The 24570-nt window shown below is 48.2% G+C and overlaps 1 protein-coding gene across 4 annotated transcripts in view; it reads left to right on the forward strand.

The window, feature by feature from the left end:
* The window catches only part of PPIL2 (peptidylprolyl isomerase like 2), a 79651-nt gene extending 55424 nt beyond the window's left edge, over positions 1-24227 (forward strand). Inside the window, exons 17-21 of one of the 4 annotated variants that reach the window (XR_004499523.1) lie at positions 6679-6751; positions 6890-6952; positions 7423-7562; positions 20024-22411; positions 24007-24227. Coding sequence is in view for 2 of the 4 variants with exons in the window: in XM_015644173.2 (XP_015499659.1) it covers positions 6679-6751; positions 6890-6952; positions 7423-7562; positions 9221-9314 (370 nt within the window). In the remaining 2 variants the exon portion in view is untranslated. Of the gene's footprint in view, positions 1-6678; positions 6752-6889; positions 6953-7422; positions 7563-9220; positions 10560-20023 lie in introns of those variants that run through there. The other 3 variants (XR_004499524.1, XM_033518096.1, XM_015644173.2) reach the window with 3 other exon arrangements.
* Positions 24228-24570: the final 343 nt, after the last annotated feature.

The raw sequence follows: 24570 nt of genomic DNA on the forward strand, positions 1-24570 counted from the left end.
CAGTGATGGGGATACCAGTACTGAAAAGAAAGGAGATAATCTGGAATAGCTGGGGAGCAAAAACAGAGAGTAAGAGAAGAATGCCTTCCCTTGGAGGTGTGTTCAGGCTGCATGGATTTCCTGCTCCAACAGAGCTGCCTAGACTAAATTAGTAATTACCATTTCTAGTAATTACTATTTCTTCTGACTTAGAGAATGATGTAATTAACATGAAAACCAACTGGTGGCTTTTGTGGGCTTTGAGCTTGCTGGTAAGAGGTTTAATTTAGAAACTGAGATAATGTAAACCAACTGACATGCCTTTGCTCTGCACAGAGGCGATGAGAAGTATTTGCAGGGGGCTGCTGCCTGCAGAGGGTCCTGCCTGCTGCTGCCCTGGGCTCTGTGCCTGAGCTTTCCCTCCTACCTGTGCTCCAAGCAAGGCCTTGGCTGTGCTGTGATCTGCAGGAGCTACAGGAACACTGCAGCCAAAACAGCAGATAGCAGGTTCCTGTTTGGTGTGCTTTATGAAATTTAGGTGCAAGCATACCCCATCCATGTTATTATGTTTCCTGTTGCAATGGTTCACAGCTCCTGTGGATCAGAGACCTGGTACATTTTATATGCAGAAATAGAAACATAATCTCTGTCCCTGAGAGATGTATAAGTAAAAAGATTGCATATAGATACAGGGAAGTTGTGACAGCGACCCATTTCAACCTACATTCTACCACCTTTGGAAAACAGAAGCATCAGGAAAAAACAAAATTGCTTCATTAATGTTTTTTGGGAGCCTGTTCCGAAGCTAAAGGCACACGTTAAAAAGCGCATGTTTAAAATAGCAGTGGAAAGTGATCAATAGAAGGAGAAAAACGCTTTCAAAATTTTGTGTGAGATTTAGGACAAGCAGAGCATGATGGGCTTGAAAATTAGGGCCTGTTGCAGATATGTGATGTGATAAAACGAAGGGCAATAAAGGGAGCAAAGTGTTGTGGTCAGAGTGGCAAAGCTGGAAATTATCTGTGCAGCAGTTCTATGTGTTTATTAGAGCATCACTTGTGTTAAGAGCTGAGAAAAGAAAACGGCAACTGAGACAGGAGATGAGTATGTCAAGGACAGTTTTCTCTTTTGTAAGAGACTGTACATATCTGCTTACGTGCATCACCTTTACTGTCTCTTGAGGTTTCTGCTGTTCATTCTTCAATTCTCTTGTTCCCAGAAATAATGAACAAGGTGGTTTGGGAAACCTCAGGCTTGGTCAGACTGGAGGCATTAGTCAATAGCTGTTATGCACTCAGCTTATTCTTCTCTTTTCTTCCCTTCTCCCCTTGCCAGATGCTTTTGTAGAAGAGAGTTCTTCCTTTGGATCAGTATCACTCTGTATTAAGTATTCCTTAAGCTGTTTAATGCTTTCTGCTACAATTCTGTAGACTGGGGCAATGAAAGTAACTTGTGTTCTAAAGTAATTAGCTACATAAAGCTTCTACCAGGCATTATTCAGTTACTCAGGTATTGTTATATAATGCAGTGTCTGTTTCCACTTGCAACATTCCCTCTATGATTTGAATCAGTGAATCCCAGTTGCTCCTAAGCTGGAAGACTCATGTTCTTGTGGCCCTTCTGCTTTAGTACATCTGAAGATTGCAGAAACTGTGTGACAGCAGAAGAGCTGATTCTGTGTAGGGAGGCTGACCTAATTTTGCACTGCAGAGTCTGCTCCCCAGACACTGGGATAGGAGCAAAGAGCAAGGTGGGGAAACGAGCCAGGCCTCCTGGTGGAAGCCATGGCTGTGGTGTCCTGCAGCACATGAGCACTGGGCTGTTGGAGCTGCCTGAGGGCTGCTGTCATTTCCAAAACAGTTGTATGATCTCTGAAGAGGGACCTGTGCCAAGGCAGGGAAGTCCTTTTGTGCCAGGTTCATCTGTTGAGTCTAGTTCCAATAAGCTTTTTTCCAAGTTGTTTTACTTTTTCATCACCCTTTATTACCGTGTCTCGCCTGCTGGATGAAGCCCTTATCTAGCAGAGAGCTGGAGATGTTTTGGCTGAGTCCTTGTTGCACATTTGAATTGCTCACTCCATTGCAGATTGGGTGTACGCATAGAAACATTTTGTCCTGAGTGTACGTGTTCGTGCACATACGTGTTGTTCTCTGTGAACATAAATGTATGTTCTTCTTTTTATAAAAATAACCTTCAGGGCAGAATGTGTTTACAAAAGAGCAATTTTTCTTTCAGGTTTCTGTTTGTAGTTTAAAGCTTTTTTTAAAAAAAAATCCAGGCATTATTCTTGTATCATCTTCTGACCAGAAAACTCTTTCATGTTGGCCCACTGCCATCCCCAGCATTGCAGAAAGCTTAATTCCTATAATTCTTCAAAACAAAAGTATGAGAAAAATAGGTTAATGTGTGAATGTCTCTGGGCCTGCAGGGGAGATGCAGTTTTCTTTGGGGCAGTGCTAACTAATGTACAGTGAGACCTTCACTGGCATATTGCAAATGGATAGATCCTGCTCCAGATATTTCAATTCTGCATCATGCTAAGGCATTGGCAGTGGTTATGAGGTAAGGTTACTAGTTTACATAAAGGAGCCTTAACAGGAAGTAGGATTTTAATAACATGTCTAAATGTGAAATGCAAAGATTTCCAGTGCTAACTTAGCCAGCTTTCAAGAAAACAAAATTGCACAAGGGCACATTTTTATTTCCATTCCTATGCTAACAGAAAAAAATACCCTAAATGTACCTGCCTTGCCTTCATACTTAAATGTAATGCAACATTTATCAAGCTCCTCTAAAAATACAAGCTGTCTCAGGGTTGCTGAGCTAAATATATAGTTGAGATCATCATTTCTCTGTTCAACATCTACTGGAAGCACACAGCAAACTCTCAGTTTCACTGGTTGTTCTGATGTGAATGGTGTCTTGAAAGTGTCACCCTTTTCACTGTAGGGTGTCATCTGAACACCTTTTTGAACCTCAGTCAGTTTAGGACAAAGGATGCATGACACCTTATAAAAGGAATAGATCCAGAAGCAGTGGAAAAGGTTAAACTTGTTTATGCCCTTCTCCCTTTCCTTCCATGCTCCAGCTTGGCAGAAGTGACACTTCATGAGACCAGACAATCCAGTGTAAAGGGTCACTGTCTGTCACACGTTCAGCACGTGTAGAGGGATGTGAGTCTGCATTTCTGGAATCTGCATTTTCTTTTACTGAAAATTATGTACAGATTTCCTTGAATATTAGAATAATATTAAGTAGTGGTTCACTCTTTAGAGGACTTTTTTTATGTACTAATCTGATGGTGTTTTCTACATATAGTTTGTATGGGCTTTTTTCTTGGCCCAAAATATGTGTTGTTGGGCAGGCAGAGAATCCCAGAAACTTCTCTGGTGTGTTGATTTCCTCATTCTCTGAGGAGCAGTTGCTGTGAGGGATGTCAGTGCATGGGCTTTGACACATTATATCCCATCAAACTGTTTTTAGTGCTGCAATGTAACATCATGAGATTTGACAATAACAACATGTAATGTTTCAAGGGCCTGTGTGTACCTTGTCTTGCTTAGATCAGAGGAAAGCTTGCAAAAGCCTTTACAGTTTGGAATATTCAATATCGTTTGCATCCAGCTCTGTCTGCCAGGTGAATGTGTAGTTCAGTTTTTACTGGATGGGTGATGTTTGCAATCAGATCTTGTCCTTTTTGGACATTAAGTTTTAGTGGTGAGGTAGCAGCCTCAGCCGGGCCTGACCCTGACAAAGCTCCCAAGTGCTCCCTGAACAAAAATGACTCGTAAATTATTTCCTGTCTCTCTGGTCAGAGCTCTCTCCTCTGAGCTGGTGGTTTGTATTCAAATTAGTTTTTATTTTTTGTCAGTATTGCAGCAGTGTCTTTATAAAAACAAAAATGGCATATATTGAGAGCTGACTGTGTTGAGAGTGTAATACACAGAGATACTCTGTACAAAATGTTGGAGAATGCAAGGGAGAGAAAAGGAAATTTTCCATTTGAGAGACAAGAAGTGAAGAAAAGAGAATGACATGCTCTACAGGCATAACAACTTTGTCTTCTTCCCCCTTAGCCCTTTACAATCACATCAAAAAAGACTATTTAGGTCATTTACTGATGACCTGTGAATGCCATGTCTATCACAGCCTTTCAAAATGTACAAGTGACAAAATATTACCAATAAAGTTTAATTAGCAGAGCAACTGAAGATTTGGTAGCATCAGTAAAATGCATTAGGGCTAATATTGTGGGAGGTCTAGCTACGGGCTAAGGGATTACTCAGCTGAGATTGCCAGCACACAGCTGATCTGGCCATTTCAAATTATCAGAAACCTAATTAAATGAAAACATACAAGCAGATAATGAGTGAGCTGTTGGCTACAAAATCCTCCGATATTAAATCAGAAGTTTCCTTTGGGGCAGTTAAAATACAGTGAATGTATCTTGGGCTGGGTGTTAATCACCAGTATTATAAGTGAATCTGATATTGGCCTAGAGAGAGATTTGAAAATTGAGTTTTTGTTATGAACTTTCCAAAGTTCATACAGGGTCCTCAAGCCCTGTGCAGCCTCCCCCAGTCTGCTCCCTCCAGTCACAAATGGCTGAGGCTGTTCTAGCCTGCATGCATGGGTTTTAATTGCACATAGAAGTCACAGCCTAATTACAGACTATCAGCAGGCCCTTGGGGAATAAAGTTTGGAGCAGCACTGGAACATGAACAAGCACAGCTGTGCTGGGGCAGGTGTGAGGACACCCTCTCTTGTCTCGGTTCGTTCTCTGTGGTATGGGGTCTGTCCTTTTGCTGTGGTTACAGCCTGTCCCAGCCCACAGGGTGGCACTGAGGGCACTGGGGAGTGCTGTAGAAAGTGTATTTCTCTTTTGGATCAGCTGAGACTGTGGCAGGTGAGAGTCAGAAGCCTCTCCTGGTGCTGGCTGGGCAGACTCTGCCATGCTGGGGCTGGACAGATGCCTTTGAGTGGGAAATGAGTGTATAAAGGTGACTGAATATCATGTGTGTTTTGGTAAAAGCATTGCTTATTTCTTTGATATGTAAGCCAAGTTAAATGATAAAATGCTCCACATATTCCACAGTTTGGTATCCTTCCTCCCCACCAGCTTAATTTAATTTGATTTTCCCCCATTTCATCTGCCCATCCCTGGCCAGCCTACCCATGCTGTAGTCCCGGTAACAATCGGGCTTCAAAACAGTTGCCCCCTATGGAAGCTCAGGGATTGCTGGCTCTTGGCTTGCCCTGTCCCTTGGGCTGCCCTGGACTCCTCAGTGGCCAGTTGGTGCCCCTGCTTCTCATCTCCTGGCCCCAAACTCCCCTGGCTCCTGGAGCAGTGTTTTTGAAAATTACAGCTGCTTCTCATTGTCCCACAGCTGTTAATATGGGCTGTATTTTTGGTTCCTAGCCATGTGGCTTGGCTCTATTAAAACAGATGTTGTCCAGCTACAGCCTCCTTTGCTAATGGATCTGGATCACTTGGCATCAACAGCCTGTCTTCCTCTTTATTTACTGCTTTTCTAAGAATAGCTGTTTTCAAATTTAATTGTGGATGATGAGGTGGATACAATTGCTAAATACCCTGGGACCAAGAGCTGATCCCAGCAGGACCCCTCTGAAAACATACTGACTCAGTGGTTCCTGTTTTAAATTAGATTTTGACACCTGTCAGCCAGTTTTTTATTTAATGTGTACTGTATTCACTTTAGAGTATTCTGGTTCCTCAATCAAAATATCAGCCGCCTTCCAGAAGTCTGTTCCATGGACACTGTTATCCCTGTTAACCACATCTGTTGTCTCAAAGATAGAAGGTTGTTTGACAGACACTGTTTTCCACAAAACCTTGTTGATTGTTGTTGCTTACTTCCTTTCTTTCTTAATCATGTCCTGTCTCCGCTATGCCATTATTTTGCTGGAATAAATGACAGGATGACAGGATTATAATTATCTGGGTTTCCCCATTTATCCTTTCTAAATACGCTTTTCTAGAACGTTCCCATTGTTCCACACTTTTTTTGAAAATAAACATGCAACAGTCCAGAAAGCCTTCAGCCTTAAACATTTTCAAGCAAGTTTGGATATGTTGACTTGAAGAGTGAGAAGCCAGGGGTCTAAGGCTCTCCTAGGTGAAAACTGCTTTGAGAAGTGTCCTGGTCTTTCCCTGTGGCTGTGATTTGAAGCTCTGCTGCCTTCCCAGAGCCCTCATGAGCTCACAGTCATGATGTTCTTCTGGAGGAGTCCTGTGCTGTCAGTGGTAGTGGTGTTAGTGCAGACAGCTCTGCCACTGTTCTCCTGTGCTGCTGTAGCTACCAGAGTCTTCCCAATAACACTCTTAGGTCTCATATACAATTTAAAAACAAAGAAGAAGAAAAGGAAGGTCCTTCATCTGGCTGGTTTGTGTGGCTTCCAGGTTTTGGGTTTTGCTTTGCCTCTGAGTGTTGGACTTTTCCAAGTTCTGTTTAATTTTAAATTCAAATTCCATATTTGAGGAAAAAATTCTTATCTTCCACACTGAATGACATTATCTTAGGTCTTTCAAACACAGTTGCTGATTCCTCTCTCCCCAAACATGATGATTTAAAAAAATCTGCTAGAGTAATGGGCATAAATGAGATACATTAAAGGTAAGGGTGTAAGAATATTTTGAGTATGTTGTGACAACTGTGTAACACGTCCTTCCTCTTTTAGGGTGGTTGGTGGCTTTGAAACTCTGACTGCTATGGAGAATGTGGAAAGTGACCCAAAAACAGACCGTCCCAAGGTATGTGTGAAGCACTGGGGGCAGTGGCTTCACATGGCAGTGCTGGTCATTCTGCTGACACTTCTTGAAACCAAAATAGGGGGAAATGGCACAACTTAATCAGCAGATGGAATTACTGTTGTTCTCTTCTGCTTCCAGGAGGAAATAAGAATTGAGACAACAACAGTTTTTGTTGATCCCTATGAAGAGGCAGATGCACAGGTGAGGTTGCTTGATTGGTTGAGGTTTTTTTTGAAAGGCCAAAGCTTTTGGGGAGCTTTGCAACCTAATGCCTTTTCTTTGCACATGGGTACCCCCTGGCCCATCTGTTTGCCAGCTAAGATTAAGCAGCTGCCATTCAACATTGCCTTTCTGCCAGGATCCTGGCTGCTCTTTCAATGGAGAGTTACTCTTGTAACTGAGTCTGGCACAGCTCCCAGTCAATCAGGCTTCTGATGGTTTCCTTTCAAATGCCTCCAGTAGCTATGGGTAGGTGAGAAGGAGTCTTGCTATAATGGCTGCAGAGAGCCTGTTTGTACTGGCCCTTGAGGACTGTCTCCTAAAGCCTGCCCTGTAATCTCAGTGGTGCTGATTGCTGGTTTATAGTGCTTTAAAGCTTCAAAGAATTGCAGACATTTTCTCCTTATTCTGCACTATCTTTTGCAACAGATTGCACCCTTTGCTTCCCACAGGTTGCTGCTGAAAGAGAGAAGTTCCAGCAGGAAGAAGAAGCAGCCAAAATAAAGGCTGAAGTGGTCCCACCAAAGAAAGAGGTTCAGATTCCTAAAACTTACCGGCAGGGGATTGGAAAATATATCAACATGGCTGCAGCGTGAGTTCCCTGTCCTTCTGATTTTTGCTGAATATTTTAGGTGCCTTTCCTGCTGGGTGCTGGCCCTGTACTGAGCCATTGCTCAGATGTTTGTTTTGGGCCAGCAGAGGCACTCTCATGTAGTCCTAACAGTCAAGAATTTACTTCACTTCTGTTGTTTTTCAAGGTCACACATTAACTGAGCTTCTCTTTTAGCCCTTGAACATGACCAAGTTGGTCTTTAAATGCATTTTCTGACTTCAGAACTGTAGATACATTTCCAAAACTCAGAAGTCTTTGAGGAACTGTACTGTGTCACTTCCTACACCATCTTTTTATCCTCTTCCTTTTCTGCAGCTATTTCTGAAGGCCATAGTCCCACAGATATTTCTCTTTTAGCAACTTCTGCCCTGCACAAGTAGCAGCCCCAGGCCCCTGTCAGTTTGCTGCTCTGGTTCCCTGTTCAGCCACACAAACAGCTGTACCAGCACAGCTGAAATGGCTGGAAAGGGGAGCAGGTTCCCAGGCTTGCTGTGGGAGCACAGGGCAGCTGGGTAGCTCCAGGGTACCTGGCTGGTTGGACGGGCTTATCCCAAAGCACCCTCTCCCAGACACCCTTTGTACCCCTGTCAGGATTGGCAGCACTTCTTTCCTAAGGACAGCACAGAATCCTGGCTGAGCAGCAGCTTAGCATGTGTTTTGGAAAAATTAAAATAAATGCCTTCCACTTGATTTTTAGCAGACTTCTCTAAAAGCATTTGCAAAAATGCTGTTGTCTGTCTGCTACATAAAGACCTGTATTTATGCATACACAGATCTGGGCAGCCATTTAATCAGCTTGTGTGTGCCTCTGTGACTTACAGGCATTTGCATAACTGTGAGAACAGAAATATGTTAGCTCAGGTAGGTCAGTTTAGTGTGTCTAAAATTTTTCAGTTGCAGATTATTGTGTGTCCCTTAAAATACTGTGTCCAGCTTAAAACTGCTTAAAACACACTGCACTCTTACTTACAGAGGAAATCCAGCAATTGTGGCTCTGTGGAAAAGAGCAGGTAGTATAGAAAGGACCTTCAGTCATTGCAGCCTGATCTGGCAGATTTAGGGTTCTGCGTTCTCCCTATCAGCTACTGATATCTGACTAAAAACCACAGTGTGTGAGCTGGCTGCACAGCATTCCCTGGGGTTGCAAGCTCTGGTCAAGAGAGGCTGGTAATAGCAGCAGCAACTGCAACAGGCTGGGCTCAAGAAACAGGAAGGATCAGATGAGCTCTCCCAGCTGCGTTATACTTAATTCCCCATAAATCCTTTTGCTGCCACAAGTGCAGGTGAGAAGGTGTGGATAAAACTCATGGCTCATGTTTTCCTCACTATGCTAAAAAGGTACAGCTTTTAAATCTTCAGCTCTGGCCTGGAGAACTTTCTGTGCTTTGAACACATACCTGGGAGTATTCAAAGCCTGATCCAAACCATCCCCATGGATTCATTCACCCTCCTTTTGGGCATGCCTAAGACCCCTAACCTTTGCAGTCCCCATGATGGCATGGAGCTTGCACTCCTGTCCAGTTGGCTGGCTCCAGTATAGCTGGTGCTGGGAGAAGGCAGGCAGAACAGGCATCCAAGCTGCCCTGGTCTCACTGACAGTAAAGACTCCCTGAGAGTTGTTTTCATTCTGGCTGCAGGAAGCGCAGCGTGGAGGATGATGGGCCCTCAACCAGCACAGCTGTGAAGAAAGAGAAGAAGAGCACAGGCTTTGGGGACTTCAGCTCCTGGTAGCAGCGTGGGGAGCCCAGCACTGGGGCAGCACAGTGCAAACAGGAGCCTCCCACGTGGCCCCAGAGAGCCCAGAAGACAGTCTGTCCTGGGGAGGGAAGGCACCAGCCTGCCCTTCCACTGGCAGAGAAAACTGCTGCTTTGTTGAGGCTGGTTAATGTGGCTTTGTTTTCTAGAGAGCACATTCCCCCTCTGCATCTTCCTCGAAGGCCGTTTTGTTGTTGTTTTGCAAAGCAGGGAGCAGGCAGCCCAGCTCCCTGGGGATCAGCTGGAGCCTTTCTCTGCATGGCTGGCAGCAGACCAGGCAGAGCCCAGCCTTGCAGGGCACTTCTGCAGTGAACAGCTACGGTGGTGAAAGAGCTCCTTTTACAGGTAATTGTTCCCAGACCAGCCCAGTGTGCCAAGCGAGGGAATGAATTAATGTGCTGGGAAACTCCTGTGCTGCTGGAGAGCTGTGTGGAGGGGCTCCAGCCTGTCCTGCCCTTACCCTCCAGCTGCCTCTTCCTGGTTTTCAACAAGGACCAATTCTGTCTGGAGTGACTGCTGTCATCTGAAGGGCCTCTCTGTACCTGTTAAAGCCTCCAACAGCCTGGGAAGCTGCAAATCTACATGGGGAGCCTGGGCAGCTGCACCAGTTACTCCTCCCAGTGGCTGCCCTTCCCTGAGCCACTGGACAGCCAGAGGTGCCAGGATGCACCAGTTCACACCTGCCCTCAGGTGCCAGAAACTACAGCCTTGAGCAACTGAACAGGAACAGAAACAACTCTTTTGTGTAACATCCATCCTTAAAGCCTGGTCCTTGCAGGGTAACACACCCCATAGTCTGCTCTGATCTCAGGCTTCCCATCATTAGGAAAAGCCACATAATGTAGCTGACGGGCATCTCAGATATTTCCATTGCATACCCACAAATTATTAGGAATCTTAATAAAAGCCTTAAGGGGTAAAGATACATTAGCCTGATACATCAGTGAAGTTTAAATTGCAAAGAATCTGTGTGTTGCCATCACTTAAATGTAGCAGGCTAGATCCTGAATATCGCTTTTCAGTTCATCTTAGGTGTTTTCAAATAAGAGAAATGCCCTCCCTACCTCCTGTGTGACAGAGGAGAAAGTTTTGTAATCCCCTTTGGAAAAACACATTTGTATCGGTGGTTTCATTCTTTAAGACTCCATTTATAGGAAATTGCTGTAAAAACTTTTTGAAATATTTTGCATTAAATGCTTTTATTTTCTTTTGAGTGCTTGACTTTGACTGTTCAACTGTTATTTCCAAGATCACAGCATTGCAAAGTTGATTGTTGTACAAGGAAATGATTCATTTCTGCTTTTTAAGATGCTCATAAGGAATTCTGGGATCTCTGCGGATACGATTACATCTTTGTTAAATTATAGGAAGTTCAAACTAATCTGAAAGAATAATAGGGGGACTTTGTTTTGCAAACGCCTAAGTTTAAAATAACAGGTTTGATTACTGGAACGGGGAATTTGATGGTACTTTCCTAAAGCTGTGTTTCTTCTGTCTTATTGGAACATCTTGTTTCTCCTACACTGCTCCTTTCATGATAAATTGTTATTGATCTCCTTTACCCAACTCATACTTCAGCACGCTTTTGAGTAGTCAAGTTCACAGCATTGCTAGAGCTGGGATAGGCAGTTTTAGGAATCCATAAGGATAAAATGCTAGTTTTGTACTGGATTAAAATGGAGATTATTATAAAAGAAAGAAGCTTTTGATTACAAGGAAGGCAGCAGAGGTGTGACAAGGGCTCCCATTTCAGCAAGTCCTTGCTGCAGATTGATCCAAGGGGCAAAATGCTGTAGAGATAACTGCCCACTTTCCTATTCTGTTCCAGCTTTTTGGCAGAACCCATTGCAGTCCCTGTAGAGCCACTGCTGTGCACAATGCAGAGAGACTGCTGCCCTTCCAAACACTGCCTTTGCAGTGCCCCTTTGCCCCTTTTCCCACCATAGCATCAGACACAAAAGAACAATTTCCTGGCTTCTAGGAAGGGCTGAGTGTGACCCTTTCAGTTCTGCTCCAAGCAGGGGTGAAGCTCTCCAGCCATGGTTCACCTCTGGACCTGAATCCGGCTCTCTGGCCTTCTGGTGCTCCCAGGTGCTGTTGGTGGCTCCCAGGTTGGGGGACACTGGCTCTGGCCCATCCCCAGGGTGCTGCAGTGGCCCAAGGGTTTGGTCAGCCCAGTGTTGAGTCAGCAGCCAGACTGGGATTCATGAGAGCACTGTCACTGTTCCACCAGAGCCAGACACCTGCAGTGGAGTTTTGTCCTGAAGAGCCCCACCTCCGCTCCCTCCCACACCCCTCATTCTGTGTATGCAAGTCAATTTCTTTTTAATTTCATCTTCTCTTCCAGTCATTGGAATCCACACACAAGCTCAAGCTCTTCTCTGAAAGATGGCAGGGGCACTGAGAGCAAGACAGTGGGCTGTATCCCTCATTTTTCCAAAACCTGGCTCTTTGCAGGGTGATTTGCAGGAGTTTCCACTACCTAAGCTAGGAAAGGGGAGGAAGTTTCTATACTGAGAAACCCTTTTTTCCCCTTTCATCACTTGGTTCTCTAGCAAAAATGGTGTGTTAAGGGAATACCCAGCCAGCTCCTGCCATGGCCAGAGGGATCAGCAAGAATTGTGCAGTCTTATTACAGGAACTCACTCCTGGGAACCACTGAGCTGTTTGTAAGCACATTTTTACATTCTTTGACACTTTTCCAGTAAATGTGCTTAGAGAGAAAAAGCAGGATTTTAACCAGGGGCTGAAGAAGCTTTTGTCTGGCCTTGACTAGAATAACACCACCCCTCTCATATTTTGCACTGCTCCATACCTGAGTTGTTGTGCTGAAAGGCACTGGGTGACCAGTGAATTCATTGTTTCCTGAGATCTGCATTATAGCAGAGAGCAAAACACCCTTGACAAGGCAGTGGTGTGTGGTGGGGCTGGCAGCTGAGGCCGATTGTTTCCATACACAAAGAGGGGGCTCATGGGAGACTCAGCTCTTCACCTCTGCTTTTTCTGGCATGAATTCAGCCTGGCCCCTCAAGGAGCAAAGTACTGTCTGTATGTGCAACAGCACAGATTGAACAGTTTTTCAAGCCAAGTAGCTGCAACTCTGTTACCATATTTACCAAGAGAAAAAGCCAAAAATATTATTGTTCGGTTTAATTTTGCCTGTTCCCTGCTGGTTTGAATGGCTGCAACCCAGGAGTTCAGACTACCAGTTGCTCTGCTTCATGTGGTTGATCATCATGGTTCCCATCTCATGTGGGGCCACAAACTGTGAGAAGTCAAACTGAACGTCTCCAAGGAAATCCTGCTTTTCCCTCCAGCTTATTTCAAGACACAGATGAGCCCAGGACGGGTTGTGAGTCCCCTCGGCTGTTGGTAGAGTCACAGGCATGGCATGGCCGCCCTGCAGGTGGAGGGAGCAGCGAGCAGCTGGTGGATAAACCATTGGGTTCTAAGTATCAAATACTTCTGGGATGCCCCTGCCACCCATCGACAGCAACCTTTGGAAGGAACCGGATGTCAGAAAGCTGTCACAGGAAGCATCTTTTATAAGCAAGAGGAGGGGATTTGCCAAAACACCCCCCAGGTTTCCACACTGTTTGCTTTGGAGGAGGCAAACAAACGCCCTGAGACGGCACAGGAAGAGGCGGCAGCGCCGGGCCTGGCCGGGTTACAGCACGGCGGCGCGGCCGGGGAGCTCTCACTTCCTCTCTTTCTTTGGGAACTGTATTTGTTATCACAGCCTTGTGGAGGATTTACCCAGCCTATGCTGGGACTGTGGGGACGGGGCCAGAGCCACGGCCCGTGAGGGACATTCCCACTGCAGGGTCAGGTAGCTGTTCGGGGCAGTGCTGGTGGTGGCGGGACGTGGCGCGGGAGCTGGGCCAGGGTCCCGCCCCCCTGCGGTGAAGCCGTGTGGGGCCGCTGGCCTGACGCCATCTTGCTTCAATGCTTGGAGCCCTCGGCCTGGGGCACCCACCATGGCGGGCTGCTGAGGACTGGGGGCCGCGCACGGAGCCTCGGCAGGGCCCACACTTACTCAGCCTCCGGGGAGCTCGGGCGCTGCAGCCCGGTGACTTCATCCTCTGGAAATAGCAACCGAGGAGGAACCATCTCTGTCACTACTATACCCGTACTGACACTCAGCCAATAATGGCTCCGTGGCTAAAATGTGTATTCCAGAAAAGGCACTTGATTCCCTGCGAGGGCCTCAAGGGAAGAGGACTCCTGCAATTCCCCTGGTTGCAAAGTAAAGCAAAGCCAAGGCAGCAGCTGGCAGTGGTTGTCTCAGGTAACAGGGGCCCTCACTCTTATCACTGGTGAGCTGAATCTTCCTGAGGGTTCTGCTGGGGCAGCACAGAGCAACCCCTGATCATCCAAACTATGGCTCTGCCACAATGGCCAGGGATGTTGGAGTTCCCATGGAGGCACCCTGGGGAAGTCCAGTCTGGGTTTTTCCAGAGGAACGGTGCAGGGACAGGACTTGTGGCACTGGGGCCAGTGTGAAGGGCTGCTGTGGGCACAAGGCAGGTGTCCCACAGGCACCAATCCCTGCATCCACCTGCCTCATCAGCCATGGCAGCCCTTTGCTGGCCACTGCAGATCAGGCTGGCAGGAGCTGCTGCTGCCAGCACGATGCCTCAGCTGTGCTGAGAAAAGCCCTCTCTAGCCCCCACATCTCTAGGCTGGGGCAAGTCCATGTCACAGAGCCAGCACTTGCCCCTCCAGCATTGCTGTGGAGCTTTCAGAGGTTAAAGCATCTCTCCAGGCAGGTTTGGAGAATGGCTGTAGGACTTCACTGGATTGTGAGTGGCAGAGAAGGCACAAAGGGCTCCAGGACAGACTGGGATTGATCAATCTCACCAAGGGAGGAGGAAGCAGAATGGGGATCAGGGCAGCTTCCTAGGCCCCTCTACCATTCCCAGCATCACAAAGAGGTCAGATTTTCCCTTTTATATAGAAAAAAAAGGCTCATCAGCAATCACAGCAGGCTGGGTTTGACAGCTCATAACTTAATGGCTTTTAAAAAATAGCCATACTCTGTTTTAAATGCTGGTCAAGGTCTCCTCTGCCCTCCCCCCTGGAAAGCCTTCCCAGCTCTCACTTTTCTGATATTACTTTCCCTAATCTTTGGCCTTCATTTATTAATGGCTAATTATATCTATTTGCTTTAGTGCCAACATTGTCCTTTAGCTTGAATAGCTTTTTTGCAGCCCTAATGTTTGCTTCCCAGTGCTATTTATAGACAGCAATTGTATCCCCCTGCAGCCACTGTTGTGTTTGGCTACATGGGCTCTGAGCCTTTGGCCTCCTCAAACAGCCCTCCTGCCTCCCTTGGTGTCCTGTTCATGAGTAGAGGGGGTCAGACAGACCCCCAGCCAGTGCCTGGCTCTGGGAGAAACCGGTTTGTTGTCAGCACTGGCCATGATGCTTTTGGGACAGGAACCTGGGGGCAGAGCTGTGTGTCCCTAGGGAGTCCTGTTGGGTTGTTTTTTAAGGCAGCCCCATGGGGTGATTCTTTTAGGCAAAGACAGGAATCACTCCAGGCTCCTGTTTGCCTTCCCTATCCCTCCTTCCCGTTTCTGTGGAGGGAGAGAAGCGCCCGGCAGCACGGCCCACCAAGGCAGCACAAGAAGGCGTGTGGTGATTCCTTTGCTGCACTTTTATCCCGGGATGAGAAAGATGATGGAAAACATTTGTTTTTGTGATAAAAGCAATTGACCCAGGAGGAATCTGCCTCCCCAGGGTGGCCTGCAGCAAATCACGGAGATAAGACATAGCAGGCAGCAAACACCAAGTGCTTCCAAGCCTTGGAGCAGCTGCAGAGCAAATCCCTCCCCACGTGGAAGGAAACCCGCACTGGGCTTCCACAGCTGCTCCCAAGGATAGATAACATGGCCAGGGATGGTTTTAGTGGATTTTGTTGGGAATGGGAAGGTCTGCAGAGAAGGGCACTGTTTGTTTTTCTTAATGAATGGCCAGATTTTTTTATTTGAGACATCTTCACCACAGATCTCAGCCGAGCTTTTAATAGATGGGTTCCTCGCCAGCAGCAATTGCAAATTGATTGCAGCAGAAATGGCAAGTGGAGACAAATATAGTGCAGGCTGCCTGCAGGGAGAGTGCGCGGAGGAAACTTCGGATGCTATTTTTGGTGTTTTGTCTCCACTGCTTACAGTATTTCTAATCTATGGTTTTCCTTAAAAAACTGTTTGGGGTAAGGATTTTTTTTTCTTTTTTTTTTTGAGAGGTTAAAAATGTTCCATTCTCTTGAGAAAGTGTTGGGTTCCATGCCCAGCTCCGTGGAGCTGCTGGGTGCCTTGGCCCAGGTTGGTCTGGCAACAGGGTGTACTGCTGCTGCTGCTGCTGCTGCTGCCTCCATGCCCTCCACTGGGACCAGAACTGGGCCTGTCTCACTCCCAGGTGCTGTGCGGGGACTGACACGGAGCCAAACCCTGATTTCACCCCGATCCATGGGAGCCTTGTGGGGTGCAAGAAAGTACAGCACTCTGGCTCATAAAGACAGAAAGTTCTCCCGTGCCTGCTGAGCCATGGCTGCACCACAAGGGTTGGCAGCAGCAGCCCCAGCAGTGATCTGCACCGCTCAGCACCAACGCACTGAATTGCCCTTGGTCCCAGTCAGCTCCAGGAGCTGCAGCAGCCAGAGGCTCCTGAAACACAGGGAGACCCAGGAGGGTGCTGCAGGTGAAATGTTTGACCTGGACAGTGTCAGCTCAGGGCTGAAAAATCATAAATCCAGGTGTGACCAAGAGTGTGTGTGCTGGAGTCTAACTGCAAGGAGACCAGGAGGAGGGCGCTGGGAGTCACTCAGGTTACTTGGCAGAGCAGGAAAACACTCCCAAGTTATTGCTGGGCTTGGTGAGCCACAGCTGGGTGACACTGGAGTGGTGTTAAAGGCTGATATCCTAACCTTCTCAGACCCAGGGGATGGTCAGGACATGGTGGCAGATGGAGGCACAGTCCCAGGATGAAAAGCAGAGGTGTCTCACTGAGCACTGTGTTCACGGTTGTGAGAGATAAGGCTGCAGTTAGAAATAAAGGAGCAGGAATGCTCATGAGAGTGACAAACAAGGGTGAGGGAAATCTGTGTTTAACTCCAGATCAGTGAAATAAAAGCAGCTCACAGCAGGACTGGCTGTGACCACACAGCCAGTGTCCGTCTGGAGGTCTGGGGTGTTTGTAGCAACAGCTCAGGGGGAGATCCTCAAATGGCAGCATTTTGTACCACAGGATAGGGTTTATTTGCTGCATAGGAGACTTCCTGGTATGAGAAACCCCAGATATTCTTCTGCCGTCTTTTTAAACATCCCTATTTATGGAGACCCTGTTTCACCTTGATTTGATCAAGTTGCAGTCTGTCATTCACTGAAAAATCCCTCAATTTCCCATGCTTGCCTTTAAACAATTTAAAAGGCACCTCTCCACCAGCATGCTGGATGATGGAGGCATTGGAAGAAAGACACCAAAAAAGGGAAAAACAAATGGTTCATCAGTGGCTCAGTGGAGCCCTTCAGCAGAGGGCACCTGTAGCTCTGTCACACCTGGCCAGGCTGATGTTGCATGGCTAGCACATCCCAAGGCTTGTACCCAGATGCTCAGCATTGCCCACCATGAACCAGAGTGGGCCATGGCTGCTGACCACCCTTGGGAAGAAAAACAATTTGAAAAAAAAAAAACTTTTAAAATGTTTTTAAGGCAGTCATCTACCTCTGATAACTCTGTACTAACCACCCAGCGTGCAGTGCAGGATCAGGATCCCAGCTCCCCACAGTGCTGCCTGTCCTGCCACACTGGGCACCTCTGGGAGAAGAGGCTGAGTGCCAAGGTAGGCACATACCCTCTGCCTGGGATTTCCCAGCTGGGAAGGTTTTCAGCTGGCCTTGCTGGGGCTGGAATGTGCAGATGTACCAGGGAGAAGCGCAGCAGTGCTTGGGAGCAGTCCAAGGTAAATGTATTTGGTACCACACGCGTCTGCCTGGCTCCACCACTGGCACAGGCACTGGCACTGGAACTGCACCACTGCGGGGTGAGGCTGCTGACCAGACTCCCTTTTTGGGGCTGCAAAGGTCTCAGGGGAAGCACACGCCAGCTGACCCCCCCAGGAGGTTATTTTGCAAGAGAAGGCAGCTTGCGGAGGAGGTTTTTGTGGCTGGGGATCAAAGTCCCTGGCAGCCGCCCAGATTCCCAGTATTTAGCTGTTGCACAGCCCAGGTCTGCAGCTGGGTTTGTGTGCCAGGCCGCGGCAGGAGGCGGCTGGGAGGGGGAGCCTAGGGCTTGTGGGGGGAGGAGGGCTCAGCTATCCCAGTGCTGGGATGCTGGGGTCAGCCCTCTTGCTTCTTCCCAGGAAACATGGAAATGGGGGTCAAGCCCCATGACCACCCCTGGGAAGGGCAGGTGGGAGGCAGAGATGCTTGGGAAAAGGGCTGACCATGAACAGGATTCCCAATGTCCAACAGTCACAAGGAATCAGCTTTTCTTTGTCCAGCAATGGAGGCATTGTCTCTAGGTCCTGCAGCACCCCAGGCTAATGGGAGCATGGCTGGACCTTTCCTGTCCCGATTTGGCCAATGCCAGCCTCACCCCAGGCAGTAATCCTGCTTTCTTCATCCTGCTCCATATCTGTCAGTCCTGGGCTGTCTCCCGGTCCCCAGTGCTCCCAGGGTCTCAGCTGAATAAGCATATTTTTCACCGTGTTTGTGGCTGCAGACCTTGGGGAGCTCTGTGAGGAAGCAGGGAGGGACGCAAGGAAGACGTCAACTGACTTTTACAGCTTTGATTAGTTAAGAGCATATATTTACATGGTGAATAACCTGGAGGGTCACATTTTAAGACACTGATGTATTTTCCCCTCCCAGGCAAACAGCATGCTTATCCCTGCCGGGTCTGTGGGCTGGGACTCGGAGCTCAGTTCCCTTGCCAGCCCCACTCCCAGTGCAGACAAGGAAACCAGTAACACCACCCACCCCACCTTGCCAGGGCTAAGTAAATGTTCCTGGTTTCTCCTCTGCCCATCACAGGCTTTTCCCAGGTCCAGTCTTGTAGGGGCATAATCAGTGCTCCCGCCCTTTTCATCTGGCCATATTTCCATAACCAGCTATTTGGGATGGGGGGGTGTCAGCTGTCACCTCACAGTGACTGCAAGTGGCAGCAAAGGGCTGGGTGTCACCCGCCATTCCCATTGCAAGCCAGGGCTGAGGGAGCACAGCTCACCCACATATTGCTGCCAGACACTGTCAGCAGACACTGGGCTGGCAAGAAACTAGGCTGGCACTTGCCACAAAAAAGGGTAGAAAACTGTCAGGTTTGGGTCAGGAGCTGTTCCTGCTGTATTACTATCGGCAACCTCTGTTAAAAGGAAAAAAAAACGAAATGAAGAATAGATGTAAAGAGCAATGTGCGTTTTTTTTTCGTTCAGCTGAGCTGTCGAGAATAAATCACTCAGTATTTTTGCAAACACTTGGTGAGGCTGGGGAAATCTGCTGGGAGCCGGACTGCTCAGGTCAGGGCTGTCCTGCCAAGAGATGATTACAGCCTGTCCTGGGGACAGAGGAGTGGGGAACGGGGCCAAGAGGTGTCTCAAGTCCAGGAGTAAGATTACAGGCTGCGGGGTCAGCAAAACCCTCCCATGCTCTGGGCGGCACCTGAACCCTTTCCAGAAAGGAAATCACCCGGAGAACCACTGGGCCTGGCAAACGGCCTTTGGTGGGGGACAGGGGGCCTGCTAGGGGGCACCAGTCCTGCTAGGAGATGACAGATGCTCAGGGGAGAATTAATAAGTCAGTACATGGCATTTCTGCCCAGCATTGAGATGGAGGGTCTTGGCTTCTGCTGTCACGTGTGTCTTGGGGTCAGGGTGTTCCTCAGACCCACATCAGTCTGCATCCCACAACTCTGAGGTTGGAGTGCTTAGAAGTGGACCCCCCTGCTCCCGACCACCTTCCTGGAGTTGCACAGAAGCAGCTCATCTTGTCCTGAACATCTTGTCAGATTGTGACCTCCCTGTCAAAGCGCAGATTAAATTTGTAATGTTCCTGTCTTAAAAAAAAAGTCACTAAAGTAGGTTAAAAATCCAGCTCAGCACAGTGCCGGGAGTCTATTGGAGCAGGTAATCTATAACAAAACAAGTTACACATTGCTAGAGCTTAGCCTGTTGGGTTTTTTTAGCATCCACATGTTTTTTGCAAGGGAGGGGCAGAGCAAGGCTGCTCTGTCGAGGAATCAGTGCCAGCCTGAGCTTCGTTCGGCCCAGGGCCCAACTCTGCTGCCTCCACACCCCTGCCACATTTTTACCTTCCCTTGAAATCAATCCCACAGAGCAACAAGGCCACAGGGAGCAACAGCAGAGCCAAACCAGGGCCCCTCAGAGCTTGTACCAAGGGGACACAGTTGGAGGTGGTGGCAGAGTGCTGAGGGATGGGGAGCAGGGGGACAGTCCTCAAGTTTCCATCTGTGCCCATCCAGTAAGTCCAGCATCCTGTGCTGACCACAAGGAGACTTCCCTGGGAGAACATCAACAACGTTCTCTTCTCTATCCAGCGTCTGAAGGGATCAGAGATTTATGTAGCTCAGCTTCATGTAAACGTGGGAAAAAGAGAGGAAAATGGGAAAAAATGGGGAGGAGGGGTAACTACCAGCTGTACTGATACTGTTACTGGTGCCCATTGCAGATCTCACTGACCTGTGACGTGAGGGCTGGAGATCCTCGCACAGCCCAGCTGCTGCCCTCACCTCTTGGACGGAATTCAAGTGTGGGACCTGCTGCCTGGCTCAGAGGAGATGAGCTTGGTTTTCAGAGCTGACATGCAGAAACCAGAGAAGTTTCCATGAAACCCTTCACACTGACAGTGTTGGGTGAAGCCCTGGCTCTTGTTACAACTCCTGGGATTTTGGAGTGGCAAAACCATGGTGTGTTAATGCTCACAAACAGGTGCCAGAACAACAGTTTATGTGGGCAGAGGGATAGGATGTTCTATCGTGAGCCAGCTCGACTCCCTCCTAGACACCAGCACCAATCCTGCCCTCAGGAAGGAATTATGTACCAGACAGCATAGTCAGGCCATGGTATTGCTGGGCATGAGCAGCTCACAAAGCAAGTGATTGCTCCTGCCTGTCAGGCTTTGTCTAATTGTGGGACAGCAGAAAGGAAGAGCCAAGGAGAAGAGAGGAAAGGAGAAAAAAAGGGAAAATGATAAAAAGAAAAGAGAGAGAAGAGGAGGAAAAAAAGGATAAAGGGAAAAGCCAAAAGATGCAAAGGCAAGCAATAGCAAGGGACAGCACTGCTGCATGATCAGGAAAAAGCTGGAAAAAGTCTTGAGGGACTCCCACCCCCTGAGAAGGACAGCTGGGCATGTTGCCCATGTCCCATTGCTGCAGCTGCATCTCAGATAATGTTCATTGCACTGAATTTTTCCTTTCGATGCCAGGAGCCTGAGTATTGAACAGGCCCAGTGCAGTGCTCAGCAGTGCGTGTCCCTGGGCTGGGGCTGGTTTCCAGCAGGAGCTCTCAGCTCCATGGCCTGCTGCTCTGGGCAATGCCCATCAGCCAGGCACTTCAGGTCACAGGCAAGACAACCGCTGGGCTCCAGCAGCTGGACACAGCTCCAACACCCCACCTGTGTGTGCAGGCTGTGTCCCACCTCGCCATTCTTTTGCATCCGTAGTGCAACTGGGAAAAGCAAACATTGAAAACATTCCCCCCACCCTCTGGCATAGCTGCAAATGTTTCGTCATGCAAACCTCTGCATAATGGTCACTGCTGGGCTGCTTTAACCGGCCCTGTGGGCTGGGTGTCTGCCTGCCAGGCCAGCTGCTGGATTTCTAGGGAACCAAGTGTTGAGGCAGGTACCTTTAATGCAGGCTTGTGGCCTGATGTGATCAGACAAAGAGCAGTGGACCAGGACCATGAGTGCTTAGCTACCACCCTGTGCTGTGCTGGGCAGGAGCAAAAGCCCTTGAGCAGGAGAAACTGCTGCTGCCAAGATGAGACGTGAGTGAGACATCCACACCCAGAGTCCCAAGCGGTGAAATGAGTCACTGCCCTGTGCCGACAGCATCCAGTGCTGGGACATGCTGGCCCCACACCCCTGTGGGTCTGCTCAGTACAGGATGTGTGGCTGAGCAAGGTGGGGGCTCTTCTCTTGGCTACACTGCTCAGGATTTCAGCCAGCAGGACCCATGGTGTGGGGTGAATCATGATGCCAGCCCCATTTCTGCCATGCTCACTTGCATTAGCCTTTGGATAACAAGCCGTGGGGCACAGAAAGTACTGCCCACCACCCTGCCTGCCCCTTAGCATCCTCTTCCATCTTGGCAGGGACACTGAGCTGCATGGCATGGCCCTATAGACCAGGAAACACCAAGGCAAATCCTCAGGTGGAGCTCAGCCGCAGCATCCTCTCCGTGAGCAGTCAAGACACTGCTGAGCATCAGGACAGCCCCCACCGACCCCACAGCATCCTCCAGCCGAGCCCCTGTAGAAGATGGATCTCTCCAGCCAGTGCCTCAGTGTCACCGTGGCTGCAGGGAGCCTCTGGAGCTCCCATGGCAGGAGGAGATTTAGCAGCCCATTGCCTCAGTAACACCCCCTGCCCATGCTCAGCCGTGCCCACGGATGCTGCAGCATTTTGTAAGCGATGGGTTTGCATTTGTCCAGTGCCTTTTGCCAGAGGGATCTCTGTTAATGCTGCAAATGTCACATACTTATTGGAGATTACACACATCAGTCACATCTCCCAACCTCCACAACACATCAGGTCCTCTGAGATACAGTCACCCAGGGGAATGATGGACAAGAAGCAGATGCAATTACCCCAGTTGGGGTATAGTCAATATGTGGGCAAAACCTCTGCTCTTGTGAAGCTGCCCAGAAAGTGTTGACTGTCACACATCTTCAGGACATTCCTTTCTGATCTGAAACCAATCAGACAGGACCAGGTATTGCATTTGTCTTCTGTAAAGCAGAGATTACTCTAGGTCTTCAGGAATTACCAAATTTGAGTTGACGTTGAGATGTATTTCTATGCAGATGAGCCTTTGATAAGTCAAGAAACTCACAGGTAAGGTGCAGCCAGGTCTTGGCATTAACCATAACAGATCTGTCTCACAAAATACAGAGGTAGCTATTCCTGCCCAGACAAATACAACAATTTCTCCCTGACCCAGTAAATGCTGTGACCAAGAGGGGTTTCTAATAAAGGCCTGGGGATCACAGCCTGTACAATACGGACAGCTTTGCTGGATTAGAAACCTGATTAATGGCCTCAGGGGAGATTAGAAATTGCTATTTTGAGAGGGGGTTTTCATAGCAGGCTCTCTGTAATCACCGGTGCCAGCAGGACAGCCTTATCCTGGCTGTTTTCTGGGGGAGCTGCCACTTCTGGGAGCCCCGGGAGGCCAGACCAGGGAGAAACATTTGTCTCTGCTAATAGCTGTGTTTATGTTTGCTGCAGAGCTCATCGCTGGCTGACCACAGCAATTACACGGGGGAGGCATATTTACATGTTTTAACTCTGAAACACTGAGCAAACAAGGCAAGATAATCATTAACTTCGGGAGCTGTTAACCTTCAGCATGAGTTTTGGCCAGTAAAGGAGAGATCTGCCAGAGCAAGGTCTCTATTTTAGTAAACATTGAAAGAGTGACGTGAGAAAGCTTTTGTTTTTGTATATTATGAGTCGGTAATTAAAGGGCATTAATTTGTGTCTCCAGCCTCAATGCTGTGAGAAAACTTTTCATTGCAGAGGAGAGGAATAAATTTGGGGAAAAGCACTATTTAAAAAAAATAAAATCCATTGGCTTCATCAGCTTGGGAGCAGGAGGAGAGGGGCAGTAAAGTGTGCCATTGCTGGGAGGCTATGGGTCTGCAGCTCATACGTGCTCATTTGCAGTTGATTATCATGCCAAAGAAACTGTATTTAGACCTAAAACTTGCTGCAGGAGCTTAATCAGTAAAGCAGCGATAGTTCAGGTGCAAAGAGCAGCACCTTGTCCTCTGCCCTTGCGGTTCAGGGACTGGCCATGCTGGCTCCCAGCACATCCAGCCAGGTAAGGTGGGAGCACAGTGGCTCCCTCGGGTTGGTTCAGCACTAGATCAAACACCGTGAAATATCCTTCTCATGGCTGCCCCTCGGGTAACACATTCTGTGGGGGAAAGAAGAGGAACAACGAAAAAGCAAAATTCTGCAGACTTTGGACTGTTATGGGTATCATAAAGAAGTGGGGAATTGAGGAAGGAGGAAGATAAAAGAGGAAGAAAAGAAGGGAAGATAATTTAAGTGGACAAGCAGAAGCAGATTTTCAATTTTATCAGTTATAGTTGATAAGAAAGTGGAGCATGCCAGACAGTCAATAGTGCTTGTTTGACCACCAGTGGGAAACAGATGATAAATTCATCTGTAAGGAGATTATGGCCAGAAACAGCCTCTTGCCCCAACCAGCAGCTGCTGGGAGCTGTGGGTTGCCAGCCCAGCCTGACCTCGGGCAGTGCACAGGAGGCTCCGCTCGCTGCCCAGCACAGGCTATTGGGGCAGGGGCACATCCTTCCCCACAGAGCACACAAAAAGCAGTGTCATTTGCTATTTAACACAAGGCATGGAGAGGGATAGTTTTGCGAGAAGCCTGAAGTGTCACAACATGTCACATTTTCCCACAGATTTGCACCTGTGCTCGGTCTGCAGGGCAGGGCAGCTGTCGGAGCCGTACTGATCCAGCTCTTTCCTGGGCAGAGCCACCCGCGCAGCACTCAGCGGTCAGTCCTCACCCTCCTGTCCCAGTGCCCCACATACTTTCACACACAGCACTCAGCACATGCCTCTCTAAGTGGTTTCACAGTGTTCCAATTTAACAGAATAAACGTTTACTGTGATAACATCAGCAGGTTTCCCCTGCGCATGGCAGAGAATCTATTAATACTTGTTTAGGAAATAAATTTGTTTAGGAAAGCCCCCCCAGTCCTCAAAAGCACGTGCTTTACAGCTTCAACCCAGCCCCCAGATGTAGCAATTTCCCCAGGGCCCAATTGCAAAACAAGCTGCTCTGGCCCTTGGCAGCCCTGCTCCCTGTCACAAGATTCCAGACTTCTAGTGGGCTTTTTAAAGAAAGTTTTGGAAAAAAGTTTGTTTGCACAGGCAATGCACAGAGTTCCTGCAGTTGGGGTTTGGGTTTTTTTTCCCTTTCCTTAGTGTTACACCTTTGTGGGCATGGTCCACAGTATGAT

The sequence above is a fragment of the Parus major genome, chromosome 15, assembly GCF_001522545.3.
Source record: "Parus major isolate Abel chromosome 15, Parus_major1.1, whole genome shotgun sequence".
Taxonomy (NCBI): domain Eukaryota; kingdom Metazoa; phylum Chordata; class Aves; order Passeriformes; family Paridae; genus Parus; species Parus major.